Source organism: Meleagris gallopavo, chromosome 1, assembly GCF_000146605.3.
Source record: "Meleagris gallopavo isolate NT-WF06-2002-E0010 breed Aviagen turkey brand Nicholas breeding stock chromosome 1, Turkey_5.1, whole genome shotgun sequence".
Classification (NCBI taxonomy): Eukaryota; Metazoa; Chordata; class Aves; order Galliformes; family Phasianidae; genus Meleagris; species Meleagris gallopavo.
In genome coordinates, this window is record NC_015011.2 from 21,861,096 (window position 1) to 21,888,567 (window position 27,472).

The 27,472-nt window shown below is 38.0% G+C and overlaps 1 protein-coding gene across 9 annotated transcripts in view; it reads left to right on the forward strand.

Annotated features, from left to right (window-relative positions):
• The window catches only part of CADPS2 (calcium dependent secretion activator 2), a 239,584-nt gene that overhangs the window by 84,026 nt on the left and 128,086 nt on the right, over positions 1 to 27,472 (forward strand). For all 9 annotated transcript variants that reach the window (XM_031553158.1, XM_031553160.1, XM_031553159.1 and 6 more), the window contains exons 6-7: positions 647 to 758; positions 10,916 to 11,055. In XM_031553158.1, coding sequence (XP_031409018.1) covers positions 647 to 758; positions 10,916 to 11,055 — 252 coding nt within the window. The remainder of the gene's footprint in view (positions 1 to 646; positions 759 to 10,915; positions 11,056 to 27,472) is intronic.

Here is a 27,472-nt window from a genome sequence, read left to right on the forward strand (position 1 = left end):
TGAGATAAGATTCCCAACTATGAGTTTGTCTGCCTAATTAAGCTTCTCCAAAGAAGCCTTGCGGCAGCAATTATCTTGCAGTTACAGTTGCTCTGATAAATAACAATTTATCCAACAATTTTCCAAGGTTTGCTTCTGTGTTTACATTTTTTTTCCTGCAGTCCTGTATTAAACTGCAATGTCATGTGAACTGTTAGGTTTTCCTACGTTCAAATCTCTTATTTTCTGCATAGTCCATTTACCTAAAATCAAGCATATGTGTGGGTAGGTTTCTGTTTTGAAAATGAAAACCTGATACTTTTCTAATAAGTTTTTCTTATGCAGAGTACTGAACATAATATAGTTAGCAGGAAAACTTTTGTTGCTCACTTACTTGGTTCACTTACTGTGAACATACAGTTTCTGTTCTTTGAGTGAGTTTTGGATTAAAAGATTTACAGCTGATTTTTGATGACAAATGCCATACAGAAAAACTCTGATTTGTCGTATTACAAAGAAGAGCCAATTCCATGTAAATATTTAATGCTGGATGCTTAAGAAACTAGTCTAGTAGTGCATTAATGTGTGCTCTATTTGAAGGATTACAGTCCTATCACTAAAACATTTCCTCTGCCCTGTTTAAATTCTATCCTTTTATTTATTGTAGATGGGGAACTCAAGGAGATTTCACCACTACTCATCCTCGGCCTGTTGTCAAAGTAAAACTCTTTACAGAAAGCACTGGGGTTCTGGCACTTGAAGATAAAGAACTTGGAAGAGTGAGTATTATTGTAGACATGTGAAATTTGTGAGAAATTATGTGTAGAAATGTGAATATTGGTAAAACATGCAATAAAATCATGTAAGTTATTCAGTATAGCATTTGTTCTGCTTTGCAAGTTATTGGTGACCATTCTCAATCTTCAAAACTTGGTATATTGACCTGGATTACTCTTCAGAAATTTGCATTGTGGATTCATTGTGCTTTTCTTTGCCTTAAAACTTCTTTTTTAAAAAAAATCATAGATTACCTAAGCTGCTTTAGCTATTCAGATTAAAATGAAGAGAGGAGAGTGAGACTTGGCATTTAGCAAGTATACAAAACAACTGGAGAAGGGAAGCAAGGTATAAATTGGTGGAAGGATGTAGGGGGAGGAATGATGGAGGTAGTGTTGGACTAAAATAAGAGTTCTCACTCTTGTACTGTTTCAATGTCCCTTTTCCCATTTTCCTTATCTTGATAGAATCATCTGTCCTTCTTAGACCAAAATCAGGTGTTGCAGAACACAGTGTAGCATATAAAGAGGATGGAATGAATGAACTAGAGAATGTCAAGCCCCCTCCCATTCTTTTGAAATTCTCCCCTCTGACACATGGGGGCAGCTCATGTTTTAACACTCAATTCTGCATTCAGAGTCATGGCTGGTTCTCATTTAAGCAAAGAAGGCTTGTTAGAAGAGCAGGGCTCTTTCCCCTTGGTGTCTTTGTACTGTAGATAGATGTGTAAGAATCTGTACTTCTACATATTCTTTCATATTTTACACACATTTTAAGGTCAAGGCTGTATCTTCAGTATTACCTTTTCTTGCCTCCTCTCATGTCTTTCTGGGAGGCCTCCAAGGTTACTTGGTGAAGAAGCTTGAAGCTGAGCAGATCAGAATCAGTGATACTTAGACTGAGAGCAAGGAGTAGATGCTGAAAGGGAGGGCTGAGGGGTCTGCATAGTGTTGTTAACCATAGAGAAGTCCTTTTTTTGCCCCTGCCTGCTCAGTCTTTTCAAAGAAGCAAAAGAAAAGTAAGTGCAAAGGTGAAGAACAGAATATATGGCCACTGGGAACACTGGCCAGTGTATTCATTGTTGAGGAGTAGGAGAAGAGAAGCAGCATAAACAGGATAAAGGAGCTAAGAAGAACCGCAAGTATTAACTGGATGCTGTTGCTCTGCAATGTTAAATAATCAAAGTTCAGGTAAAGGCTTTGGTCCGCTTTATCAGACTGCAGCTAATTGGCATTTTTGAAACAGGCAGTTCAAAAGGTTTTAAATGCTTTTAAAGAATTGAAATGTTTCAAATATGAAATAGTGAATATAGCTTTCACCTTAACTGCATCCTATAGCCCCAGATTATTTGTTGGTTGCTTTTTTTTAGTCTGCCTCTTCTTTCTTCCCACTCCTGCCTTTCTTCTGACACATCTCTATTTGTTGGCTGATCAAAGTGTTTTAAAGAAGGTCCTAATTCTCCTTGCTCGGTAGGACTGGCAAAGGGAAAGAGAATTTAAAGAATAGGTTATTGTGAGAGGCTAAGCTTACTGCCCTGATGTTGGGATCTGATTCAGTTTTCCTGGTCATACAGCAAAACATATAAATGGTGAGAGAGAAAAGAGAAATCTGTTTTTGTTCTTGATTCTTTTGTTCCTGTCCTTCAGCACGTCTGCCTGCTTTTAGCAGGTGCTGTGAGGTTTGGCTGTTTGTACCAGAATTAGGCAATTAAGAGAATTGCTTTTTGGTGCTTTTTTTCATTTGTGATAAAGGACAAGGGGCCAATACCCTCCATTCTCCTGCATTAAAGTTTGTTCTGAGATTGGGGAAAGCAAACAGAAGTACTTGAGAGATACTTAGATATTATTTTTATATTTTGTAATCAGTTCCTGATTTAAGGAAAATGTTCAGTCTCCATACCTTCTAAAATATTTCATTCACCTTTAGAGTACAGTGGAGACACTGTCATACATCAGCATGCTGCTTTTCTCTGTAGGGTAAAAGGGGCTGTGTACTTGTGCTTACACAGCTTACAGATGTAAGTCGTGAAGAGTCTTACTTTCTCTTCTCTCTTATGTATACACTTTTCCTTATATATATTTGCAGCTTTGCCAAAGTACTCCGTCTGGCTCTGCCAGTCAGTAAGAGACAAACTTCCCACAGTGATCACATCATAGAGTAACAGAACGTTTTGAGCCTCAAAGCCCGCTCAGTTCCAACCCTGTGCCATGGGCAGGGCTGCCATTCCCCAGCTCAGGCTGCCCAGGGCTCCATCCAAAGTGGCCTTGAGTGCCTACAGGGATGGGACATCCACCACCTCCCTGGGCAACCTGCTGCAGTGCCTCGCCACCCTCACTGTAAAAGACTTTTTCCTTAGATTTAAATTCGAGCAGCCTTTGAAAAGATGTCAGATCCCTCTGGATAAGCATAGTTTTTGTTATAAAGTTTGTCAGCTTCATGGCTAGTCTATGCACTGCGGGGAGTCACTGGGGTACAGCTAGGTTAGTTCTGCTCAGAAAAGGCCTGAAGATTATTTCACTGGCATATTTTTTGTACTAAAAAATTCAACTGAAACCTGCCATTCCTAAGGTAGGCTTGCTGTGGACATTAATTCTCATTTCCCAAGTGTTTTCTTCAAAGCATGTGTCCTGACCTGATACTCCTTTTCTGCAGTATTGAAGTTTGTGTTCCCCACACCCTGCAGTTATTGTTGAAGGTTTTGTTCTATTTAATCTATAACTAGAAATAGAAGGTGGCATGAAAGTACATGATTTGAATTTTAAGCTTCCATCAGGTACAAAGGGTTTGTTCTGGTACCCAGAGACTAGCTTTTTGTGCACATAAATCTCAGGTGTGAAATATGGAGCTGGTGATGGATTTTCCCAGAACTGCAGAAGAAGTTTTCCCCCTGCTTTGTTCCACATGATGGCTGTCTCTCTCACTCATTAGCTTCAGTGCAGAGCCTGATCTCAGCATGATAGATCCTCTCAAACTCTCAGTTTGAGAAGGTGCTGCTGATTTCCAGAGGCAGGTGCTAGTGTTGGAGTGGGAGGGAAGCAGGCTCCTGCTTTTAGTGAAAAAGGGAGCCCATACTTACAGCTTTGTTCTCAGAAAGAGTATAAAATACAGACATGCAGAATGTAAGAACTAGAGGCTACTTGACACCTGCTACAGAAGTTGCCAGATGAGCACTGAGTGATAGAAGGGTGTTGTCAGCTGTGTTTCACATCTCCTTTCAGGGCGTTTAAGATGTGCTTAACCAACAGGAGGTAGTTCTTGTCTAATACTGACATTGACTTGTCTGACCTTGCTCTTTTCTTCTGAAAAATAAGTAAATCCATTTGTGAGCACCCAGAGATGACTTTCTTGTTAGGGGATGTTTTTCTTGCTCCCTCCTGACTGCTTTGAGTGTCTTTAAATAAAAAGTAAAACTTCAGTCTTTGTTCCACAGAAACTGGAGGCTGGCTAGCGAAGCACAGTTTTCTGTTAGCACAAAAAAAAAATAAATGGGGAAATGTGCTGGACAGGAAAGGAAAAGATGTTATTTAGATCTGAGTTTGACAGAACATGAGCTTCTATGGTCATGGTCTATGTCTGTGATTGTACATATCTCAGCATCCGAGGAACACTGAATTTAACTGCTAGAAATGATCAGGCTGTGTCTTTGGGGCTAGAGACGTAGGAATCAGGAAAAGTTCAGGAATTAATCAGGTGTCTTTGAAATGTGTGTCTCAGTGATCTGGATGTGTCAGAAATTATGTATATGTATACAAAAGGCAGAAAGGATAGAAATGTTTACATTGCACATACAACAGATGAGGAAGCACGAAGAAGCAGAGTTTGGAGTAAATACTGAAGAATCAGGCTGGTGGCTGATGAAACAGGGATCTGACACTACTTTTCCTTGTTCAGTACTTCGTGTATGAAGATGTTCAAACCCAGTAATTCAAAATGACAGCCATTGTGCTTGCTTAGCACACATGTGAACACAATGTGAGAACAGCAGGTGGTGTTTGATTACTGGCACTTTCTGAATATAAGAATATTTCAATATCTCCTTGCTCTGAGTATTCAATTAAAAGCAAACAACTGTCTCCCAACTGACTTGTCAGAGCCAGCTGCAGCCAGCAATAATCAGCTTTGCAGTATTATTTTTTTTTGTTGGTGCTGTTCCTCTTGAATTGATTTGAAGACATTATGAAATAGCGCCCATACTTGCATGACTGCCTGGTTTCTGAATACTGACTGCATTGGGCATTTTGTTTACCTTCTGTGCTGTGTCTGAATGGCCTCAGAATAGAGGTGATTCCATACTGTGAATACATTGATTTAAAGCCTGCTATCATGGGAACATGTTTCTCCATCACTTTTACAAATGACTGAGGTTTTGCAAGTTTTTCTTTAAGTTTGGAAAATGGCAACAGGTTACTCCCCCCACTACTTTTTCTAGTACCGCATTATGTCTGGGTCCATGTTGTTGTTCCTGTGCTAATAGTGGCTTTCGTGGAATCACAAAATCATTTGAGTTGGAAGAGACCTTTAAAGGTCATCTAGTCCATCTTCCCTCTTCTCTTATCTGGGAATTGCTAGGTCAGAGCCTGCACCATGGTTGAGCACCAGGTGAAAAAGCATGGCTAACACAGAGAGCTCAAGTGCAGGCAGTGCACCCGAGTGATGAAAAAGGATGGACCCGGGCTCTACCCCTCCTTATTCTTATTTAAGGGCTAGCAGCTGAGGGAGCAAAATCTCTCTTCAGAAGTGGTGTTCTTTTCAAAACTTTGCTAGACTTTGGAAAGGGTGAGCTATTTTCTATATTGCTTCCTAAACTAAGTGTTCATGAATGTATTTATAAGCATGTTTCTGTCCTAGTAGAAGATGTTATTGTCTCTTTTTGTTGCTCTGTCTTCCTACAATGAACAGGAATACCTACAGCTAGATCAGGGAGTACAGAGCATAGCTCAGCCTGACCTTGAATGACTCCAGGGATGGGGCTTCCACCACATCTCTGAGCAACCTGTTCCCTTGCCTCACCACCCTTACAAAAAGCTTCTTCTTTATGTCTAATCTAAATCTTACTTCTAGTATGAAACTATTTCCCCTTGTCCCAGTCACAACACACACTCCTAAATAGTCTGTCCACTTCCTTCTTTCTTCCCCCTTTAGGTACTGGCAGGCTGCTAACAGGCTGAACAGACCCAGTTCTTGCAGCCTGGCCTCATAGAGGAGCTGTTCTGTCCCTTGAATCTCTTTTTTCAGTAGCTCCCTGAGACTGCATTTTGTCAGAGATTCTTAAGCTTTCTTCTTCATTCAGACATGCTCTCTCTTAGTTTTGGGGAATGGGTTATTTGGGAAGAACTTTAAGACAACTAACATCTGTTCATGTAAGCATTCAGATGGCACCAGTCAGTATCTGTTGAATGCATAAATTGAAAAGTCTTCCCAGTTCTTTCTCAATGCCGGTATTTAGATGGCTTTTTTGCTACACACCTGTTCTGGTTTTGTTTTATTTTTCTTTCTTTTTAACCACCTGTTACCTGAAGCATTGTCTGAGTGCTTCTGCTGTAATACAATTGTAGCTGAAAAGCAAGAGGTCACTCAGGAGATGAGATCATGGAGGTGGCATAAGATCCCTGCATACACTACATACCCGTGGTGATTGAGCTGTCATTAACCTTTAATTTTCAAGGAGAGTCACTTTTAAGAGAGCCAACTCCTTTTTCCATCTCTGTCTTGGGCCTTTCCTGGATTGTGCTTGGTTGTTGTGGTGGCAGTGAGTGACAGCTTGGCACTCAGAAGCATAAAGATCCTGAACAGAATGCTGTGTTTGATAGCCTGCTGCTGGGATGCTCTGAGAAACTCCACTTCTTTCCACGCAGACAGCATCTTCTTTGTTGACATCAACCTGTATGTGGGCAAGTGTCTGATGTAGCTCAGTGAAGGTGACTTGAGGAGAGTCAGCAGACTGTCAAAAGCAAAGAGGTGTCCCTTATGCAAGGGCAGGGTCAGAGCTGCACAAACAGCACAACTCTATAGGGTAACTGCTATTATGATCTATTCCCTGCCCCAGACCAGCTTCGTTAATTTTGGCCTGCAGCACTACTTTCAAATTGGCAAAAATCAAAATGTCTTTAAGAAAGAAACTTTCCTGTTATCTTTGCTCAGACAATGACTGGCAGTGCAAATTTTTATGTGCCAAATAGTATTGATTATTTCATAATATAAAATTTGCCTTCTCCCTTTAAGGCTGTGAAGTTTGAAGTGCACTGGGGGGGGGAGTAGGATTTTCTTGGTTCTTGTAATAGTGTGTCAACTGTCACCTGTCTGTCAGCCAGGGCATTAAGGAGCAGCTGCAACTCTTCACTTGCATCTTTTTTTGCCTATGATGGGGAGCCAAAGCTCAGCGTATTCCGCTCAGACTTCCTGCAGTTCCCAAGGCCTTATGCCCAAGCATGTCTCAGTTTGTGTCCTAGACCACCCAGACTTGTAAATTCTTTCTCAGATTTTTCAGTGCTTGGGTCAGAAGAGCAGGTAACTGCAGCACTTGTGAATACCAGAGAGCAAGAGTGGTTTGGAGAAGCCAGGAAGCCAGAAGACGAATTGGCTGAGTGAGAATTCAGTTGTGAGCATGGGATGGAGGGAATAGAGAAATTATTTTGATTGTCTTGATTTCTTTCAAGTGTGCTTCCAGCCTGCTGCTCAGCTTGTCTCTGAGCTTGGGTCCCCTCAAGAGGCTGCATTATGTTGTGGCAGCATGACAGCTGTGGCCAGGGATGGTTAGCTTGTGAGCTTTATCTTAACCATGGAAATACTGATGTTTCTGTGTAGCGCTTCTGACAATGAACCTTCTGCAAGTTTGTCTGCTCTGAGAAAGCAAGACTATCACAAGTTCAGTCTGTTCCATCTTCCAGGGCATTTTGAACAACTAGCTTGTTCCCTGAAATCTTTTTTTTTTTTTAAAGGAGAAAATGATCAATGTGCCAAAGATAGAGGAGAGTTAGGAGTTGCTCAGCTGGATTGACTGTTGGCTTAGGTGAACATCAAATGGCTCCTTTTATTGTCATCCAGCTGGGACTTACGCAGCTGAATCACAATAAATGTTGACTAGTGAAGTCATGAAGTGATATTAGCTCAGTATCCTCCAGGTGCAGCTGAGAAATGCTGTGTCAATCATTCACAATCCAGAAGCAATGTTTTGAGAACTTCACCTTGCACAAATATGCAGGTGTGCTGCCCTATAATATTGAAGATTTATGTATTTATTTTTCATTTGAATGAGGAGACATATAAAGAGGATATGGACTTGCCGCTTTTTCAGTACCAAACTGTGGCTGAGTGCTTTTAATGATCATGAGAAGATTGAATTTACTGATTTACCTCAACCTGTGTTAATTTGGTTTAAATCAGCTGAAACAATGCAATGTACAGCAGCTGTGCTTGGTGTGTAGTACTCTCATATAATGTGCCGTTCATTACCTAATGCAGATTACCCATTAGGTTGCTTATTGTAAACAAGTGTTATTATGCATGTATATATACTATGTATATGATATATACAATTCATAGTTTGCTGTGTTGCTGCTGAGTAATCTGCTGTGATGATATTCACAGATACAGGAACAATAAAGTAACAAAGCATAAAATAAAAAATGATTTGGAAATATATGATGTAGAAATAATTCTACAAATGTTTTAGAAATACTAGGTGTAGTGAAAAAATATTCTATAGGTGAGTATGTATATTTTCCAGAGAATAAAGAGTTGGTACTATTTTATTTAAGTTTACACCTAGAACTGCACCTATAAATTTATAATCTGTTAAACAGTGCTGAAAGGAAATCTAAGACAAGTAGCCTAGGAAGTTTCTGGGCTGTGGAGATGGTACTGCATCGCAATGTATCCAAATTTCAACATTCTTTTTTCATCAAGAAGAATCTGCTCAGTGCTTTGGTTTCAGCTTGTGTCACCTGATGATCCAGTGCACATTGGTTAGGAGTGCCCTTACAGGCTTAAGGTTATTTTGAAGATAATTAATGCCTGCAGAATGCTGCATGTGTGTATATGTGCACTTGTGCATAATGACAAAAATGTTTGAAGTTCTTGAAATACAGTTTGTATATTCTAGTCTTTTTAGTTCTTATACTTTGCCATTCTTTCCAGCTTTAAGTAATGATACAGACACAACACAGTGCATGTCCAAGTACTCTGCCAGATACTTATTCATTGCAAGTGGTTTGAAAACAAAGCTCAAGTATACTTGTTTAAAAAAAATCAGAAAAGAAATTGTCAGTACTGAGGTTATGAGTTAATTATACACTTGTCAGCTTATATTTTCTTCAGCATTGTCAAAAATCAAGAAGTTGACAGGAGAAAGATGTGGTTTGAGATGCATGAGCAGTAATAAGCTGTTAGAGGACAGTGACTGCAATCTGTAGAGCAGAAAAGAAAATCATAACATCACCTACGGACCTCTATGAATGCCAAGTGATTAAATGCAAGGAATGAGGAATAATTCTGTTTATATAGTCTTGCATTTAAAGAGATAGACAAACTAGAAGTTGCTTCTATTTGAGATTTCAGAACTCTAGGGTTGCTATACTTATAATGCTTTTCAAGGGAAAGCTTTTACTCAGGAGGAAAATGAACATACTTCTTGGAAAAGAGGGAGTAAGCACTGTTCTAAATTGTGTTTGCTATGCAATTGCGAAGAGGCAAAACAAATTACCCTTCTGATTTATGACAACTGGAATATGCAGCTTTTTCTACTATCTCTTTAACAGGCACAGAACTCGATAGTTCTGAGAGGTTGTTTCTCCCGCTGATGTTACGGAGGTTGCACACGTCGTTAGGGCTGATGCATTACACTTCTCTGCTTTGCTAGCACTCCTAATACTAATGGGATACAGGAACGTGCTTCTGCAAAATACTGACATGGGGAGCTGGAGTCCTTCAGTTTACACTATCCTTCATATGAAAAAATCTGTTGTAAAATTTTTGGCGTAGTAATATCCATTAGATTTATGTTTGCTTGAGGATTCTTATCCAACTCTTTGATTTAGCTTTCCCTGGAACAGAGAGGGGAATATATTGTCTTTCATACACATGACATAAGACGCAACTGCTATTTATAAGAAATGAATTTGGCGATTAACTTTATAATTAATTTTAGTTTCCAAGAAATAAAAGATGTGAAGATATTGCTTGTAAGAGTAATGATAGTTCAGAATTCACTGACTATTGTGAAACTCTCCCCAGGAGCATGTTTAGATGGTTTTAGAGTCTAAGTTGATTAAAAAATAGTGTTCATAATAAAATTTGGTAATGGTAATAATGGTAATATTTAATTGTGCTAGTTATCAAAAGCGGAAATTTCTGGATGGCAGATAAATATTCAACTGTTTGTGACTGATAGTGGTCTAAAAATAATGTTTAATTACTAAAATTATCAATTAAATCATTCAAACATTTTAATTAAGTATTTAAAATTCATATTTATGGTGGGTTTTTTATGTCCATCTCTATCAATTTAACAAAATGTTTGTTGTGTATTGATGTGAACTGAACACAGTATCTTCTATATATTGCACTCCATTTGCAGCAGAGCTCTGGAATTAATTTCTGATTTCTGTGTTTTTTCTACAGCTGGCTTTTATTAATGCTACTGATTTTAACTGAAGTTAGTAAGAAACAGCATGTTGTGGTTATGTTCACTCAAGCAGTGTCACTGCTGTTGCGTAGTGTTATATAGCATGGTGTTTCAGAGGCATGTTTCCAGTAGGGCACTGAGTAATGGGGAACTTTAGGCTCTTGTTTGTGGTGAGAGGCTGCCCAGATTGGCTGTGGATCCTCCATTCCTTGAGCTGTTCAAGACCAAGTTGGATGGGGCCCTGGACAGCGTGATTGAGTACCGGAATCCGTTGTTCTTTGTTTAAAACTGTTAATTCAGAATGATCCCATGGAGGAAATTTTTTTCAAGTCATAATAGGAAATTTTCCAATAAATGGGAGCACTCATTCATCTATTATGATAGGAATGTGTCAAATATTTTATTAGAATTGTGAAACTTTTTTTTAAGTTGTCTTTCAGAGTGGAGGAGATCTAACAAGAATCTGAACTGCTTAGAAGTTTTCATAAAGACAAACAGACTTCTTAATCAGCTCGGAATTTATTTTATTACTTGCAGGTAGTGCTGTATCCGACATCCAACAGCTCCAAGTCCCCTGATTTGCACAAAATGATCGTCCCCAAAAACAGCCAGGACAGTGACTTGAAAATCAAATTGGCAGTGAGAATGGATAAACCACCTCACATGAAGCACTGTGGGTAAGTAGCTGTTTTCTGTCAGGTTGTATTCTGTTTTCTTGCCTCATTGTGCCTATGCTTAACCATATGTAGCAGCAACATAAAGTTTGTAAAACAATGTAAGTATGTACAACAGTCAGTGTGTAACAGTTGTTAGTGTGACATTGTGTTGTTTTATGTGTAAAGTTTATAATAGTCAGGAGTAGCATCCAGTTCAAATGTTCAGTGAGATGTAAGGAGAGTTATTCAGCTAACTGACACACAGAGCTAAAAACACTGTCAATTACAAACTGATTTCAAATATTACAGTTTATAACACTTCAGAAAAGCCAAAGTTGTTATTTAAGAAATCAAATTTTTTCCATTAAAATAAGATTAATCATATATTGCCATGTAGTGGTATTTGCAATGCTATCATCTCCCATTTTCTTCCTATGTCTGCTCTCCTGTCTTTCTCTTGAATTGATGTGAATGTACCAGTTTAAGGATGTTTTCCTGCCTAGCTCTGAAACTAAATGCAATAGATTATTTGTAAAAACATCTCCAGAGGCAATTGCTACCACCATTCGTCATCCTGGCTGCAAAAACAGGTGAAGTTGCCTGCAGTAAGTAAGGCTGTCTCTCATGTCATAAAGCAATCACCATTGCTTTCTATTCTTCTAACTTACGAGTTAAGCAGACGTCAGTGTGGAGCCAGAGGGGACTACAGAATCACAGAATGTCTTGGGTTGGAAGGGACCTTAAAGATCACCTAGTTCGAACCACCCTACCACGGGCAGGTTGTCACACACCAGCTCAGGCTGCCCAGGACCCCATTCATCCTGGCCTTGAATGTCTGCAGGAATGGGGCATCCACAGCTTCTCTGGGCAACCAAGTGAAGCAGTGAGTGCTGCTGAGGTGATGTAGTGTTGCTGTGTTCATCAACAGCCTGTCAAACAGCATACATAGTGCTCGGATACAGAGATTGATTCCGGGCTCTAATGCCTTTATATCCTTCTACCCACCTGCAACGTATCAGATATCTTCACAGAGTGTTTTAACAGGCAACTGGAGATTGGTTCTGCCAAGGAAATTGATTAACCCTTGTTTAATTTAAAAGCTTACATAATTAATAGAGCAACAATAACTAAAATTAGTAAAGCAGTAGCATCAAACAAAGGACTACTTCAACAGTATGAGTAACAAATAATACACAAATCACAAATAATACAAATCAGATGCATTTAACCTGCACATAACCTGGCATGGTGGTGTGCTCCATTCTACAGCTACTTCAGAGAGGTTGTGCTGCCATGCACCTCTCCCACAGGTGACTGTGGGAAGTTCCTGCATTTGATCAGGCCACTGATAATGCTGGAGTCGTGCTGTCCACAGACCAAATTAGGGCATAACATGCAGCTTTTTAGACTTGGGCCCAGCAATGAGGACAGGGTTCCAGTGCTTCTTCTGGTTATGCTCCAGGTTTCTCCACGAAGATTGACCCAGCTGGGGGGCTGTTCTGGGGTCTCCGGGGGGTTTTCCTCACCACCCATTTTGCTTTTCCATACTAGTTTATGTCTCTAGTCTTCTTGTCTGAGAATTACAAGGGTTCCACGGTCAAATATTATTTTTAAGACTTTAACTCAATCATCATCCTTTTCATCTGCTATTTCTAGTTACTGCCTTACGTTGTCTTTGAATACTAGTCTCTGGCACAGTTTCTTACTTCTTCATTTTACTATAGGGTCACTGTTTTCATTATTCTCCAGACAAAAAACGATTTTTACTTTTTCATCTAGCAAAGTCAGAGCATCAAGGGAGGCCTGTGTGAACTGCTCCACTGTAAGCATCCATGAAATGAAATGAAATGTCGATGATGCCTCTATTGGCCATTGAAAGGGTTGATGAAATACCGATAGCACTGAAATACTGATGAAAGCATTGGAGTTTCAGTGAGAGTGGAGGGAACAGAAGTCAGAAACCCTCAACATTAGGAAAAGCAGACACCCAGGCACTCTCACAGCTTTTGCTTGACTTCCTGTGTATTTTTGAAAGGGATTACTGTCAGATTCATCACACAGATTAAATCTGTTCAGTTCAGAACTGATACAGCATTATATGAGAAACCCTCATTTATGCAGAAGCTGGAAAACGTGCAATGAATGAAGGACAGCATTACAGGACACAAAGAAATGTGTTGTGCTGAAGGTAGCTAAGAGATATTGGGAAGAACCTGCCTCCTTTTCCATCTGTAGTAGCTGGTGGTATGCACCTAATTTCCTGTGCTCAGTTTGGTAAGCTGGAATCTCACTTCACAGAGATGTTAACGTACACAGAATAGCTGAAATCAGTGGAAATAAGGCTGTAAATATATACATACAGATAAATTTTTTAGTGACTTATTTTGATTAAAGTGAGATTAATAGCACTTTTCTGTGCTTACTTGAGAGTAAGTCTAGGGAAGGAATGGGTAGAGAGGGTTCATGCACACTGCTAGCCAGCTCATGCTCAGGGGAGAAGCAGGATGGCAGCCACTGTGCTCACCCAGGAACAGAACTTGCTCTCTGCCAGGTGGTGTTATTACTCTGCAGCCCTCTGTTAAACCTGCATGAGGCAGAAAAGCAAATCACTCCATTTTCTCTCTAAATCAGCATTTGCATAACATGCAAGGAGGCAGGCCATGGGAGAAAATAAATTCTTGAAGAGCTGGATTGCAACCCTGCTATAAGCCTGAATAGTGAGAAGGGCCGGGAGTTTGTTTTGTTTCATTTCGCATTAGTATGTAGTCGCATATTTATGCACGGTTTCATAGCGTACTAAAAAGGGGGAAAACAAAAGGATGTGTTTTGCAGTACTTTTGCAGTTTTGCGTCAAAGTTGTATTTTACAGCCATAATAACAGGCTTTTAATGCCATTAGTATGGTTATCCTCCATGAGTTCCAATTTTTTCAGAGCCGTGTCATGCTTTATCTTTGCCCAGTCTTTGAGCCAGGTAACTTTTATTATCCGCGTAGCGCTGAGTTTACAAGCAAACATAGAAGGTTCATCACTGTCTAATTAGAGAAAAAAGCAATCTGTTGCTGTTAAACAACGCCTTTCAGCTGGGAACCTCAAAATTCATTCAAAATGGAATTAAAATCTTACCACACAGCCAACTGCAGAAAGAGGGATTTTGTTAAACTAATTTTATTAAACTAAGGATTAAAAAAAAATGGTAATGAGCCCTCTTTGTCAGATACAATAGCTATGCTCAAATATTTCAGATTCCTCAATGTCAATTAAGTCCACAGACCCATGCTAATTATGGGTTTATGGTTTTATTCCTTGGGAAATGTTTCTCCTATTTAAACTGAATTTAGTTATTGACAGAGGAGACATGCTGAAAGTCTTCAAAACCCATCTTGTTTCTATTCTTCAAGGATATTTATTTTCACAGATTATGCTGTCTTGTAGTTAAATTGAGATTTTTAAATTCACAGATTATATTCTGTGGCTGCAGTGCCTTACAAACATGTTCCCTCTCTAAATATCTATATTCATAAAAACTAGTTATATTTCAAATAAAATTATAGACTTGGGATTTTTTCAGTACAAGCCAAAACCTTACTAAGAGCAAGAAATTAAGGCTACTTTGTATGCATCTTACTGCATTATTACTATTTATTTCTGATTTTTTTTTTTTCAAATTTTTGCATGCAGGGCTCTCATAGTGTGGAAAAAAACTGAACCATAACAATCCTTTTCTATTTAAACCCTGAGAACAGATAAGAAAAGGTAGCATGCACAGCTAGAATATTCTGGGTAATAACAAGGTAAATGTCGCTCATTAATGAGAAATTGCAGAACAGGTTCGAGTATGTGCAATTCATGATATTTCAGATTCCTTTCTCATCATTCATAACGTATTCTCATAGAATACAGTAACCTTTCTCAGGTTCAAAATGCAGACTCTATATTCAAGAGACATTTTTTTATCTTCTCTATTATGCAACAATAGAAACATTTCTATCCATGTCTTCCACTGCAGTCTCAAATCTAAAACAAATCATCAAAGGAAATAAAAAATAAAAAATGTGGCCTGAAACTTTGCTTTAGACATTTTATATAAAATGCTAAAAGCCCATTTATTCCTGCAGCTACAATAGCAGTGCTAGGGAGCGTTTGCTTCAGGAAGACTCACTTGGCTCTCTTTAACTCATAATTAGGGTTGAAAACCCAGGGAAGACAGGTTAACCCAATCGAGATGTTTGTTACTGTAAATACATTCTTCTAATCCATTTTCTTGTAAAGTACCTTTGCATATCCGTGTGCATATAAAGTAAGTGTTATTTTTAAAAGTGTATCGTGCCAGTTGAGCTGTCTGTTAGCATAGCCTAGTGGTTACTGAGGGGTATTTGCTTTCAAACTAGAAACGTAAGATGGATACTGATATTTTATCATATACTTTTTTTTTTTAATTACTCATGTTTAATAATAATATCTGAAAGAGTGAAATAAAAAATAGTTTTAAATGAAATTCTTACCTATTGAACGGCCTATACGGGACAATATTACAAAGTAATATTATTTACTTTTGACTTTCAAAGTAAAATGGGTAAGCATTGCTCTTGTCTAGAACATTTTCTAAGATAAAATGGCAAAATTTGTCCCTGTGCGATCTGCTTTATGTTGTGACATGTTGCATTTAGAATTGTTTGTAGAATCGCAGAATAGCTGAAGTGGGAAGGGACCTCTGGGTCCATCTGTTCCAGTAGGGACACCCAGAGCTGGGTGTCCGGGTCCATGTCCAGGCAGCTACTGAAGATTTGCACAGCCTCTCTGAGTAGCCTGTGCGTGGTCACCCACACGGTGAAGAACTGCTTCCTGATATTCATATGGAGCCTCCTGTGTGACAGCTTGTGCCCACTGACTCTTGTCTTGGCACTGGGCACTACTGAAAAGTGCCTGACTCCGGCCCCTTTGCACCCTTCCTTTAGGTACTTATGCATACTGATGAGATTCTCCTGAACCTTCTCCAGGCTGAATAGGCCCAGCTCTCTCTGCCTCCCCTCTTAAGAGATTCTTCAGACCCTTTACCACTTTCATGGCCCTTCGTTGGACTCTCCAGTAACTCTTTGTCTCTCCTGTGCTGGGGGATCAGAACTGAATGCTGCATCCAGGCGTGGCCTCACCGGCACTGAGCAGAAGGGAAGAATCACCTCCCTTGACCTGTTGGTGATATTTTGCTTAATGCAACCCAGGATATCATTGGTCGTCTTTGCTACAGGGTCCCATTGCTGGCTCATGTGCAGCTCGGTGTCCACCAGAACTCCCAGCTCCTTTTCTGCCAAGCTGCCTTCCAACTGGTCTGGTTCCAGCACATCCTGGTGCCTGCAGTTGTTCCTCTCAAGGACCAGGAATTTGCACTTCTCCTTCTTGAACTTTATGTGGCTATATTTTGATTACAAACAAGAAGTTAAAGAAATTTTTGTTTGTAATATACATTCTATGAGCAATTAATTATGACTACCTATGCGCTCAGATTTTCTTCTCTCTTTTCAGCAAAGCAATTATTTTGTCAACTTTTTTTTTTAACTTATACTCTCTTTATTTTTGAAATTATTTTTCTCTCCAAATTTTAGTAGTAGCATGAGTTTATTTTGAGAATATAAGGATCGCCATCAACTTTAAAGAAAAAAGAAAAAAGTTGTAAGTTTTTTGCCTTTTGTACCTGAGGGTGACTGAAATGTTCCTTCTTAGGAGAGCATATACAGTCAGTAAATATAGCTCCTGGTTCTTGTATGACTAAAGTCACACACTTCTCCTGCTGTTGCTGTAGTGTTAGATCTAAAGGATATCTGTTAAATTATGGTCAGGGATAACAGGGATAAAATCTTTGTAAAATTAGAGAATAAGGAATTTTGTCCTCATTTTTTATAACACTTTTCTCCTACTGATAAAAGAGTCCACTGGAGTGGGAGATAGGTATCATTATCTCTGTTTTAAAGATGAGTAAAATGAAGCACAGGACTGCGAAGCAATCCCCCGCAGTCACAGGTAGTTCAGTGACAGGGCTGATAGCATTAGGGTCTGCTGCTCCTCTGCTGTCACATAGTTATGCAGTTGTAGTCATCAAGACAAACTGCTCTCATAGCTACTAGCAAGCTCATAAGTCAACTAAGGAGAGCTACACAGACACCGGAGTTATCCAAAATGATGATATTGCCAGCTCGTATGCGCTGGTTGGGCAAACTCTGATTAAAGTCTGGGCTACTTCTACAGATAAAGATGTCAAGAAGACAGTCATACTTCTTCTAGCATGTGCTGCGTGGTCTCTGCTGCAAACAGGCCTTTGTGTTGCATATAGGGAATTTGTCTGCTTTCAGACCTTCCTCTGTGCATAGACATATAACAGAATAATTCTAAATATTTTTCTTTACCTTTGTGGAAATAACTAGATGGAGACTGACCTACAGCTAAGCTAACATGTTAAGTTAAGTTAGAAGCAGTAGACATAAAGTTCCTTCAAAGAGAAGAAAACTGTCAGGAAACTTTATGTATCAAACATCTTAAAAATTCTTCCTAATATTTTTTATGTATGATATGTACCATAAAATATTCAGTTACTGTTGGTTTCCATTAGATAAAAACATTGACTTTCGACTTTAATTTACAGCAATTACCAAAAGTGCTTTTCTCATTAGCAAAGTTTGCGACATTTTTTCGCGTAGCTGGTTGAAACCATAATGGAAGTCTGTTAGCACCATCTAGCTTTCTGTTTGCTGCTATTACACTTTTGCTTCCAGTTTGAAAGAGGGAGGGAGAGCTCTGACTTCAAGTGCTGCTACAGAGAGCAGGGCTCACGCCATCCTGTGGCAGAAGACTTAGTTTTCAGTTTGTGAACATTGAGCCTGGGAAGGATAAGCAAAGTAACACGTTGGAACTGTTGAGCTTGTAAAGACTTGTAAAATTCAAACATCACATCAGGTAATTTGGAGTCCTTTCCTCACTGTAGCAGCCTGAAGTATAAGCAGTTAGCTTATATCAGAGTACTCAGAGTTCTCTCAAAAGCTCTATAGGGAGCAGTACCTTGATGGTATGGTTTTTGAAAACAAAGACTTTGGCTTTAGGGGAAGAACAAAAAAGGAAGGACGCTGCTTGTGATACGGTACATTGCAGGTCTTCTCTCCGTATATTGCATTCAGAGGTATAGATTATGCATAGCTACCTAAGTGGTTTTTAAAATCTAAGTCTGTTTATTTTACATGAAACTTAGGCTACTTTGATAGATAGTAAGGCAATTTATCTACAGATAACCACGAGTTTCCGAGAAATGTCATCTTCACTTTTAGTGATATTTCTTTCTAGTTACAAATAGTAGTCTTAATAGGTAGCATAGTGTCTGTGTATGAGCTCTTATGAAGATCTTGAAATCTGTGAGAATTTCAAGAATTCCTGTGAGAATTTTTTGCTGATGGTAGTTTACAGTTTCCAACATGGTAGTTACAGTCCTTCAGCATATATGGATACCACCATTTGGGAGCTGAGATTCTTGATTCATGTTTCTTAACATCTGCAACTTTATGCTTTTTGTTCTAAGCATTTGCTTATGATAAGAACATTAGATCTATACGAAATACGGAAGGGGTATATCAATTTTCATTATAATTTCTGTTAAAATTTCTGGTAGAATTACTCTCTAATTAGTTTCAAATATATTTAGGAGTTAAATGTGTTTACAGATACTGACAGAAATTGCCCACTGATGCTTACAGTGCCAAGTCTTCCAGTGTTGTGAGATGAGCTATAATCCATACACATAGTGGAATTTAGGAAACTACCTTTGTGCTACTGCTGAAAAGGTAATTCCTCTGCCACTCATTCCTCATAGGAGTGTAAATGTTGATTGCCAATGGAGAGCCTTGGTCTTCACCCGAGTCTTGATTTCCTAACTGTAAAACCAAAAAAGCTCATTGTCTGTGGTTACGTCAGATTTTGGCTTGGGAAATCTCATTTTAACATGTTGAAACACTGCAGGATGTACTATATTTCTACCAGTCTGCTGCATGTGCCCATCACGGGATTCAAGTGTGTATGCAAGTCATCTGGCTCTAAACCAAATTTAGGCCCTTTCTTTTAGCGATGATTTTATGGTGTATACAAGCTTGTCCTCTCTCTCTCATTGCTGGCAAATGGCATAGTGTGTTGTTTTAGTTTGTGGTTGGTGTCTAAGTTAGTGCCCTAGTTAATGTAAAAACCTTTTTCTCATCTGTGTGTAATTCTTAGGAGTTCTTTATACACTAAGATGCCGACAATAAGGAAGTGGAACAAAAGCAGGCACATCTTAAGAGTTTTCTCTAGTAAAGACACATCAAGCAAAAGATAGAGAGTTGTTGTTTCTCCTTTATCTAAACAAGATCTAAATGAAATATCTGAACAAGATATTTCAGACCTTGTGACCATTTGAGGAGGTCATTATGGGGATTTAGTGGTGTTATTTTCTGCACCAAGGTTGCCAGCACCATCAGTGTTGCCTGTTTTGTTTAAGGAGATGCATTTATGAGAGGGTGGATATTAAACTGTGATTTCAGTACAGAATTGAAGTATGTCATTAAAGTATGTCAAAATGTTGTTTAACAACTGGCACTACATATTTATATGTGTAGAGCGTGTTTCTTCTACTAAGGAATGATCTGCAGAAGGATCTACCAGTAACTAAAAAGCATCCTGCAAACTGCAGAATAGCTTGTGAGATGTTAAATTCAGCAGTGCAAGATTATTTGCTGAATACTTCCAGTTGGAAAGGACTGGCATTGTTTACCTGTACCCCTTGTGATGCATGAAGTTGCCCAATTATTTTAGATGGACTTGAGCTTTTGACTGATACTTAGGAAGAGGAGATTGCCTTCCTTTTCAACTGTAATTTAGATGGTTGCTGACACTGGAGATCCAAGACCCAAACATGAATAATGTGTGTGTCCCTTTCAAAAGGACAAGGCTCATCTATCCCAGCACAGAGTAAAACCAATGACCAAATAAGGGAATAAAAATAGTTAAGGAGCTCCACAGGTAATCATACCTTTCTGTGAGCATACTGGTAATTAATGCAAGCTGATGAAATTGGGGATGTGGTCTGTATGCTTGGCTACTGTGGTTAATAAAAGCATATGACTACTTGGATTACTTCTATCATTTTAGATAAAAAGTTCAGAATGATATTGTAGAATCTTGATGGGGAAAAAATAACTAAATCTATGCCAATCACAAGTTATGGTTTTGCCCAACTTTCCTTTGAAGCATGATGTTTTTGTTGAGCTGAAGAGGTGGGGAAACGCTAGGAGGAAAGAAAGCATGAAAATGACAAAAAATGGTTGGACCTAATCTTGTAGGCAGAAAAGGAAAGGCATGTTGCAGCGATGGCACCTATAATGGCCCATTTAACCATCACATTCATGTCAGAATTAACAAACAATATGTGTAAACATTTAAGATAATAATTAAGAAGTCTTAAAAATAGCTAGGTTGTTAGGGAGAATGGCCGTGGGTTGTTTTTATTTCTTTTGTTGCTTATTTATTTTTTAAGATCTTACAGGTCTGTAGGCTAATGTGCACACCCATTCTCCAAGATTCACAGGCAGGGACTATCAGAACTGTTGCAATTTGTATTAAATTCTGTCTGTCCAAACAAGTAATTACAGTAGAATGCAATATTTGGGAGGATAAAAAGAACTGAGTAAACTTGGGATCCTTAGATGTCTCAGAGTCTGGTAATTCTTTAACATATTTTAACAGAAAAAATACTTCAAACAAAAAATACCTTTCATTTAACTACTGTTTTCTGTTGTCACTACCAGTTCCCATGATACAGTTGCATTACAGGAAGAAGTAAACTCTCTTCGAAAATTGTGTCTGTGTTCCCAGTCTGGTGGTCGATATACAGGAAAATCAGCCCATGATGCAAACTTGAATATGCCCTGATATGAGAGAAATCTTTTTTCATATTTCTGGTGATCTTCAAAAGAACCAGCCAGCTGAAATAAAGGTCTTCAGGCCTGGTAGCAACAGGGCAGCCTGCACCTCACTGTGCACAAGTTTTTACTTCTATTATCAGAATTCATTATCTTCTGCAACATCCAGCATGGGATATAAAAGGGGAATATTCCCCCCCTCCCCTTTTTTTTTTTAAAATGAGAAACACAATAATTAGAAAATAAAGCAGTGAGTTTACAATTCAGCAGAAATATTGGTCAAATTTCCGTCCATAATTAATAAGCAATTTGAAGTTAGGATCTAATAGCAGTGGTGTTAGATTTTTTCTTTCTGTAGTCAGAAGATGAAAAATGTTACTCATGTCACTATAATTATCTTCTGTTTCTTGCTATGTTCTGATGAATTCATACTCAGTTTTATTTTCACAAGGCCATTTGTGCGTGTTTATACTAAAGTAGCAATTCCCTACGTATCTTACGAGCAGTAGGATGGAATAGCTTGATTTTAATTTTACCACTGTATGGATGCTTTACTATTATCATTCCAATGTGCCTCTTAGCACTATTTTCTGTTATGCTATTTTGCATTGTGATAAATGCTGGTATTTTATTGTGATAAATGAATATCGGCATTTTGCCACAGAGAAAAGTGCTCATGTGCCTTCATTTACATTATTTTAATATTGTACAATTCTGAAAAATCAATTGACTGTAATCGGTTTTTTCATAAAAACAAAAATTGAACTTCATGAAAAATGACACATTAAAGTTACGTTAGTGATTGATTGGATAATGATGATGGGTTAATGCAAAATTACTATGGAAGGAAGATGCAAAAGTGTTTATCCTACTACTAGATCCTTAGAGAGCAGATTATAGCTATGAACCTGATTTTAGTTCTTCCCACAGTAATTGCTTCTGAGGAGGCATGGGAAATCTTGAAGACCTTAATGATATGCCACTGCCACTTTAATTGCTAAGAGAAGCCAAAAGAATCCTAATTGCCAAGAGAAGCATTACTAATTAAGGTGTCATTCTTCATTCATTCCATAGTAATTAATCTGAAATATTTGTAAAAGCTGAGATACAAATTTAGATCCAAACTCACTTAGCTTAACCACAACATACTTTACATGAAGAAGATTTATGGGTTAAGCAAGGTTAATAATAATAATAAAAAAAATACCCTGAAAGTATATTTCTTCTTAAAAAAAAAAACTCTTTTTTTCTTGCAACTTTATAAAGCATAATGTAAAATAATTAAGAATAGATTTAAGAACTTGCATTTAAATCATGATTCTACAGTCTTTTAAAAATGACCATTAGAACTGTTTATATATGGTGTTTTTTTCTTATGTATTTTACTGGAAAGCTGGATGCTTCTGAAAATACTAAGATTAATTTGTTCCAGCTCTCTGATGAGCAAAATGATCAAAGTTGAGTTGTGTGTCCGTTGGCTTTAAAAAGGTACGGAAAATTCTCATAATCAGTGTTAGTTGGAAGGAGCTTTTAAAGGTCATCTAGTACAATTCCTGCAGTGAATCCACAGCTAGACCAGGTTGTTCAGACCCACAGCAGGCTGACCTTGAATGTTTCCAGGGATTGGGCTTCCACCACATCTCTGGGCAACCTGTTCCAGTGCCTCACCACTCTCACTATTTAAGACTTTTTCCTAAATTTACACTCTCTTAGTTTGAAGCCATTTCTCCTTGTCCTATCACCACAGATTCTATATGTGTCAGATCCTGCTTTGATTCAGTAGTGTAAAATTCCTTTTCAGCCTTTCTGAATAATTGATTGGAATATGCTGGTTGTATTGGCAGTGATTCACTTTCTGCTTACTGGATTTTTGTACCGTATTCTCTCTTAAGTTTCTTTAAGGCTGTTATGTCTCAGGCTCTCTGGATCATAATCAGGGTCACAGAATCATAGGGGTTGGAAAGGACCATTGGAGATAACTGACTCCAACCTCCTGCTAAAGGAGGTTCCCTATAATAGGTTACACAGGAAAGTGTCCAGGTGGGTTTTTATATATGTCTGCCTGTTATTGAAAATGCTCTAATCACAGCTTCAGAAAATTGTTAATATGTAAAAACAAAGTTTCCTTTATCTTCATTAAAAATGGAAAAGCTGGTGGCAGCTTAGAAGACCAAATGATGAAATGATGTCTAACTGAAAATATACCTTAAGTTCATGAAATTGAGGGTGAGAAATTTAGAAACTCTAAAGCTGAGTATGATTTGTAAATGCTTTTTACCTAAAATGCAATAACCTTTTTTAAGTTTAATTTACAAATAAGTGTTTTAATATCATAATCTGAACAGTTAGGTTACTACATGTACATGATGTGAAATATAGAAAGGTCAGTTTTTCTCTGGGCTTCATATGTCATACTAATAGGACAGCATAAAGTTGGATGTCTTTTTTTTTTAACTCTAATATGATAATTTATGAATGTTAAAAATAAAAATAAAAACTTACCGTATCAGAGCCGTTCATAAATTTGCAATGAAAAGTTCAGACTTGTGTGCACTCCCAGTAACTGCACTCTTAATTGTTACTGGCCTGACTGGAATTTTCAGATTGGCTTCTTGAGCTTAAATTAATTTACGCTACTGGTTCACAGTTCCTACAACATTGGAAGAGCACCATTCAGAGCAAATTCTCACTTCTACATATGATTAAAACACGAGGCAAAAATTGCTCAAAATATTGCTGACAATATCTTTAGAATAAAATAGTACTTAAATATCCCTGCTTAATAACCTATGCAAAATTATGTATGGTAGAATGTATTATGTATTTGAATATTTAGTTTGCATTGTACGTGTTAACTTTTCCGGCCTTCAGAATTCCTTCTGAAAGTTGTCTGGAAACTTCCCTTATGTTCTTGAGTCTGTAGTCATGAAGATGTAACTGGCTGTGGTATTTGTAAGGTTATTCTACAAAACTGTTGTCTAAACAATATAACTATTTTTCCAGACTGCAGTACCAAATATCATTGAAAATGATTGGAATAATGACCTTAGATTATTTTTATACACCTGCATTCTACTACAGATCAGCATGGCACATGTCAGGTGAGAGATGCAGTTACTTATTAGCCTTTCTTACCCGGTGGTCTGATTTACTTCTTGGTATCACACACTACTCTGTGACATAGAATTTAAGAGAGTTCTTTCCACCTGACATACACTGACATTACATACGGTCTGGCACGGCCGGGCATTGTTTCTCCGCAGAGTGCCAGTACTACTAACTGCAGGGGTAGGGGCATGCCACCTGCCTCTGTCATGTCCTTCTGTCACTTGCATTGTCCATCTGTTATTTGCATGAAGATAACATTCTCCTAATTTTTGTCTTGTATTGGGGTTCATGATACTTAAAGGTAAACCTTTTAAAAAATCAATTGTAATGTGTTTATTTCCCTACTATAGTATAATTTCAGTGATTATGGAAGCACAGAATTATAGGGATTGGCAGATACCTGTGGTCCAACACACCGCTAAAGCAGATTCCCTGCAGTAGTTTGCATAGGAAAGTGTCCAGGCTAGTCTTGAATATCTCCAGAGAAGGAGGCTCCACAACCTCTCTGAGCAGCCTGTGCTTCTTCATGTTTGTATTGAACTTCCTGTGTTCCAGTTTGTGCCCGTTAACTCTTGTTGTGCCAGAGGCACTGCTAAAAAGAACTTGGCCCCATTCATTAGGTATTTATAAGTGCTGGTAAGTTCTCCTCTCAGTCTTCTCCAGGCTGAACAGCCCCATGTTTCTCAACCTTTCCTCATAAGGGAGGTTCTTCAAGCCCCCGTCATGTTTGTGGCACTCTGCTGGACTCTCTTTGGAAATCCCTTGCCTTTCTTGAACTGAGGAGCAGTTTACTGAACTGGACAAAGTACTCCAGATGTGGCCTGACTGGGGCAAAGCAGTGGTGGAAGATAATTTCTTTCAACCTTCAGGCCACCCTCTTTTTCAGTGCACCTCTGATACAGTATTGCGTTTGTTTCTGACCTAGTAACAGAGTGTCCGTGGCACCACTCTATCATTATTTTGTCCAAATAATGTATTTATCACAGCTAGCTCCCTTGAAATAGTCCACATCCTATTAAATATCAGTACAATTGCTTCAGCAGTTCCACACCATGCCATTTTGCCAGGGTCTCTGGCTCCATCTTGCACTACTTAGTACAGGAAAGTGTCCAGGCACAATTAGCCCACTCTGAGGCTTTTCCTTTCAATAATGAAGGAAAATGAAATGAAAATATTTGTATTCTCCAGTATTTCTGCACTGCAAAGAATCTTTTAGTGTACTTACTGTCACAAACCTGTTATAATACAATCTAATCCTAAATTATTTTTTTATCTGTTGAGTGATGCAGTACTGCTTTCTTTTTCATAATATAAGGCATTTTTTTCTGCTTCATGCATAAGTGATGAAGAGAAGGTAAGTGAAAAATGCGTGTGAAGTGGTATGTGAAATCTTGTTTACGGCTTGCCTTTGGAGCAGGACCTGTCATTAAATACCTGTCAGATTATTTTTTCGTGCTGCTTTTATGCTTTTAGTAAACTGGGGACAGATTGGCAGGGGAAGTGTTCTGGTTGGTGTAGGTTTGACTTCCACTGCAAAGTCTCCACTGGAGTCAGAGCAACTTCTCTTCCTTTACCAGATGGAGAATTCCTCTGATAGGATTAGAAGACTGCCAGCCCAAAACTGCCATCTGCTTCTTTTCAAAGTTTTTTCCAAAGATGTAAAGCTTTATGGTTCTGGTGAGGGAATTGAACAGAACCCTTAGTATGAAGCTATGATAGTCCTTGTTCGCTAAATCAGTGGCTTAGAAATTAATACCTTTACCAAGGGTTGATCCATTTGTGATTTTCTCTGAGACTTTACTTAAATTTTATATCATTTTAAGTTTAAAAAAAAAAATTAAGTGGACTGCCACCATGCCACTGACAAGTAGAAGCCAATGCAATGAAGTTCGTGCTAGTGCTGGCATGGAGAGCTCTACTCAAGGATGTGTTCAAGCTGCACACCTGAGGGCCAGTCTCTTCTAAAACTGGATGTTTGTGGCCCTCACCCATTTCACCTGCTTCTAAGTCTTAGCTTTGAAAAGCAAGCTAATTTCCATTGCGCTTAGACTAAAGAATAATTCCTTTTAGGTTAAGGACAGTAGGCTGGTAACCAACAGTACGTTACAAGGTCATGAGATGTCATTTTAAGGATCTTTCTGTCAAGCCATTTAGAAAAAAATTCTGAATAAAGAATGCACTCAAATGAAGTTGGACTTGTTCACTTGTACTAAGTTTGTTGGTATTAATATATTTAAATTAGCGGAGAACTATGATTGAATAAGACATCTAAAAATATTACAGTTGATTTTATTTCATTCACTACTTACACACACAAAAAAAAGAGGTATTGTAAGAGAGAAAGCAAAAATTGCATAAATTATGCTTTACCATTACTAAAACAGAAAATAACACTGATTCTTAGATTACTATTGTGACTAAGTTAATAAAGTAATCATGTGTCATGTGGAATTTCATTACCATTATTGAATGTGAGTGTACAATTTAGTCTCAAGTGCTGCATTCATTTTTAATTGAGCTGTATGTGTTCTACCTAATGGAAGGCTTGGGTTTTTTCGTTGCACACTGAATAAATTTTAATTGAACACCTGATTCCTGCCACCAACACATTAACATCTGGACACTATCTATCTTTTATGCAGATAGGCACACTGACTATAACTCTGCAGAAAAGCAGATAATAGGAAAACAAAAAGACAATATTATGGAACACTTTCAGCCATCACTTTTTATTATACATTGAGAAGCATTTAATTATCTTGTTTCATTTAATTAGCCCCACTACTTAAGTCAATTGTTTTTTATTGATATGGCGTGTTAGCATCTTCTCTAATTGGAACAAAATAACACATGACTATACTAAATGTCTTCTGCAAAATACTTTCTTACCATTTTTTTTCTTTCCCAAGATTTTTATTTATTTCAGTCATTTCAATAATGTATAACGTTTTGACATGCGATATCTTGTTTTAAACTTTAGCACTTTTCACAGTTTTAACCCTATGTTAAAGGCAAAAATGTTTCTGAAAAAAGGTATTTTCTTAATAACATTGGATTTTTAAAAACAGCATAGCATCGCTTTTTGTAGATTTTAGAAATTTTAATATTTCTTTAGAAAGAGAAGTATGTTTTAAACATTCCTTATCATTAAGACTTTAATTGTAATTTGTTTCAAAATTTATAAATTTAATTGTACAAGAAAAACAGCTGTTCTGTGTCACTGCAGCTATTGTACTTCTGTGGTTTTGTTATCTAATCTGTACCCATTTTTGAAATCTGTAATTTGATAATGCTGATAATTCTAACAGAGTATGAATGAGTTCAAATTATATAAATGTTTTAGTATGTAATGTTAATGTCCAGTGAAGTAGTAACAGAGCTTGCTTTAAAAGAGCTGCTGTGG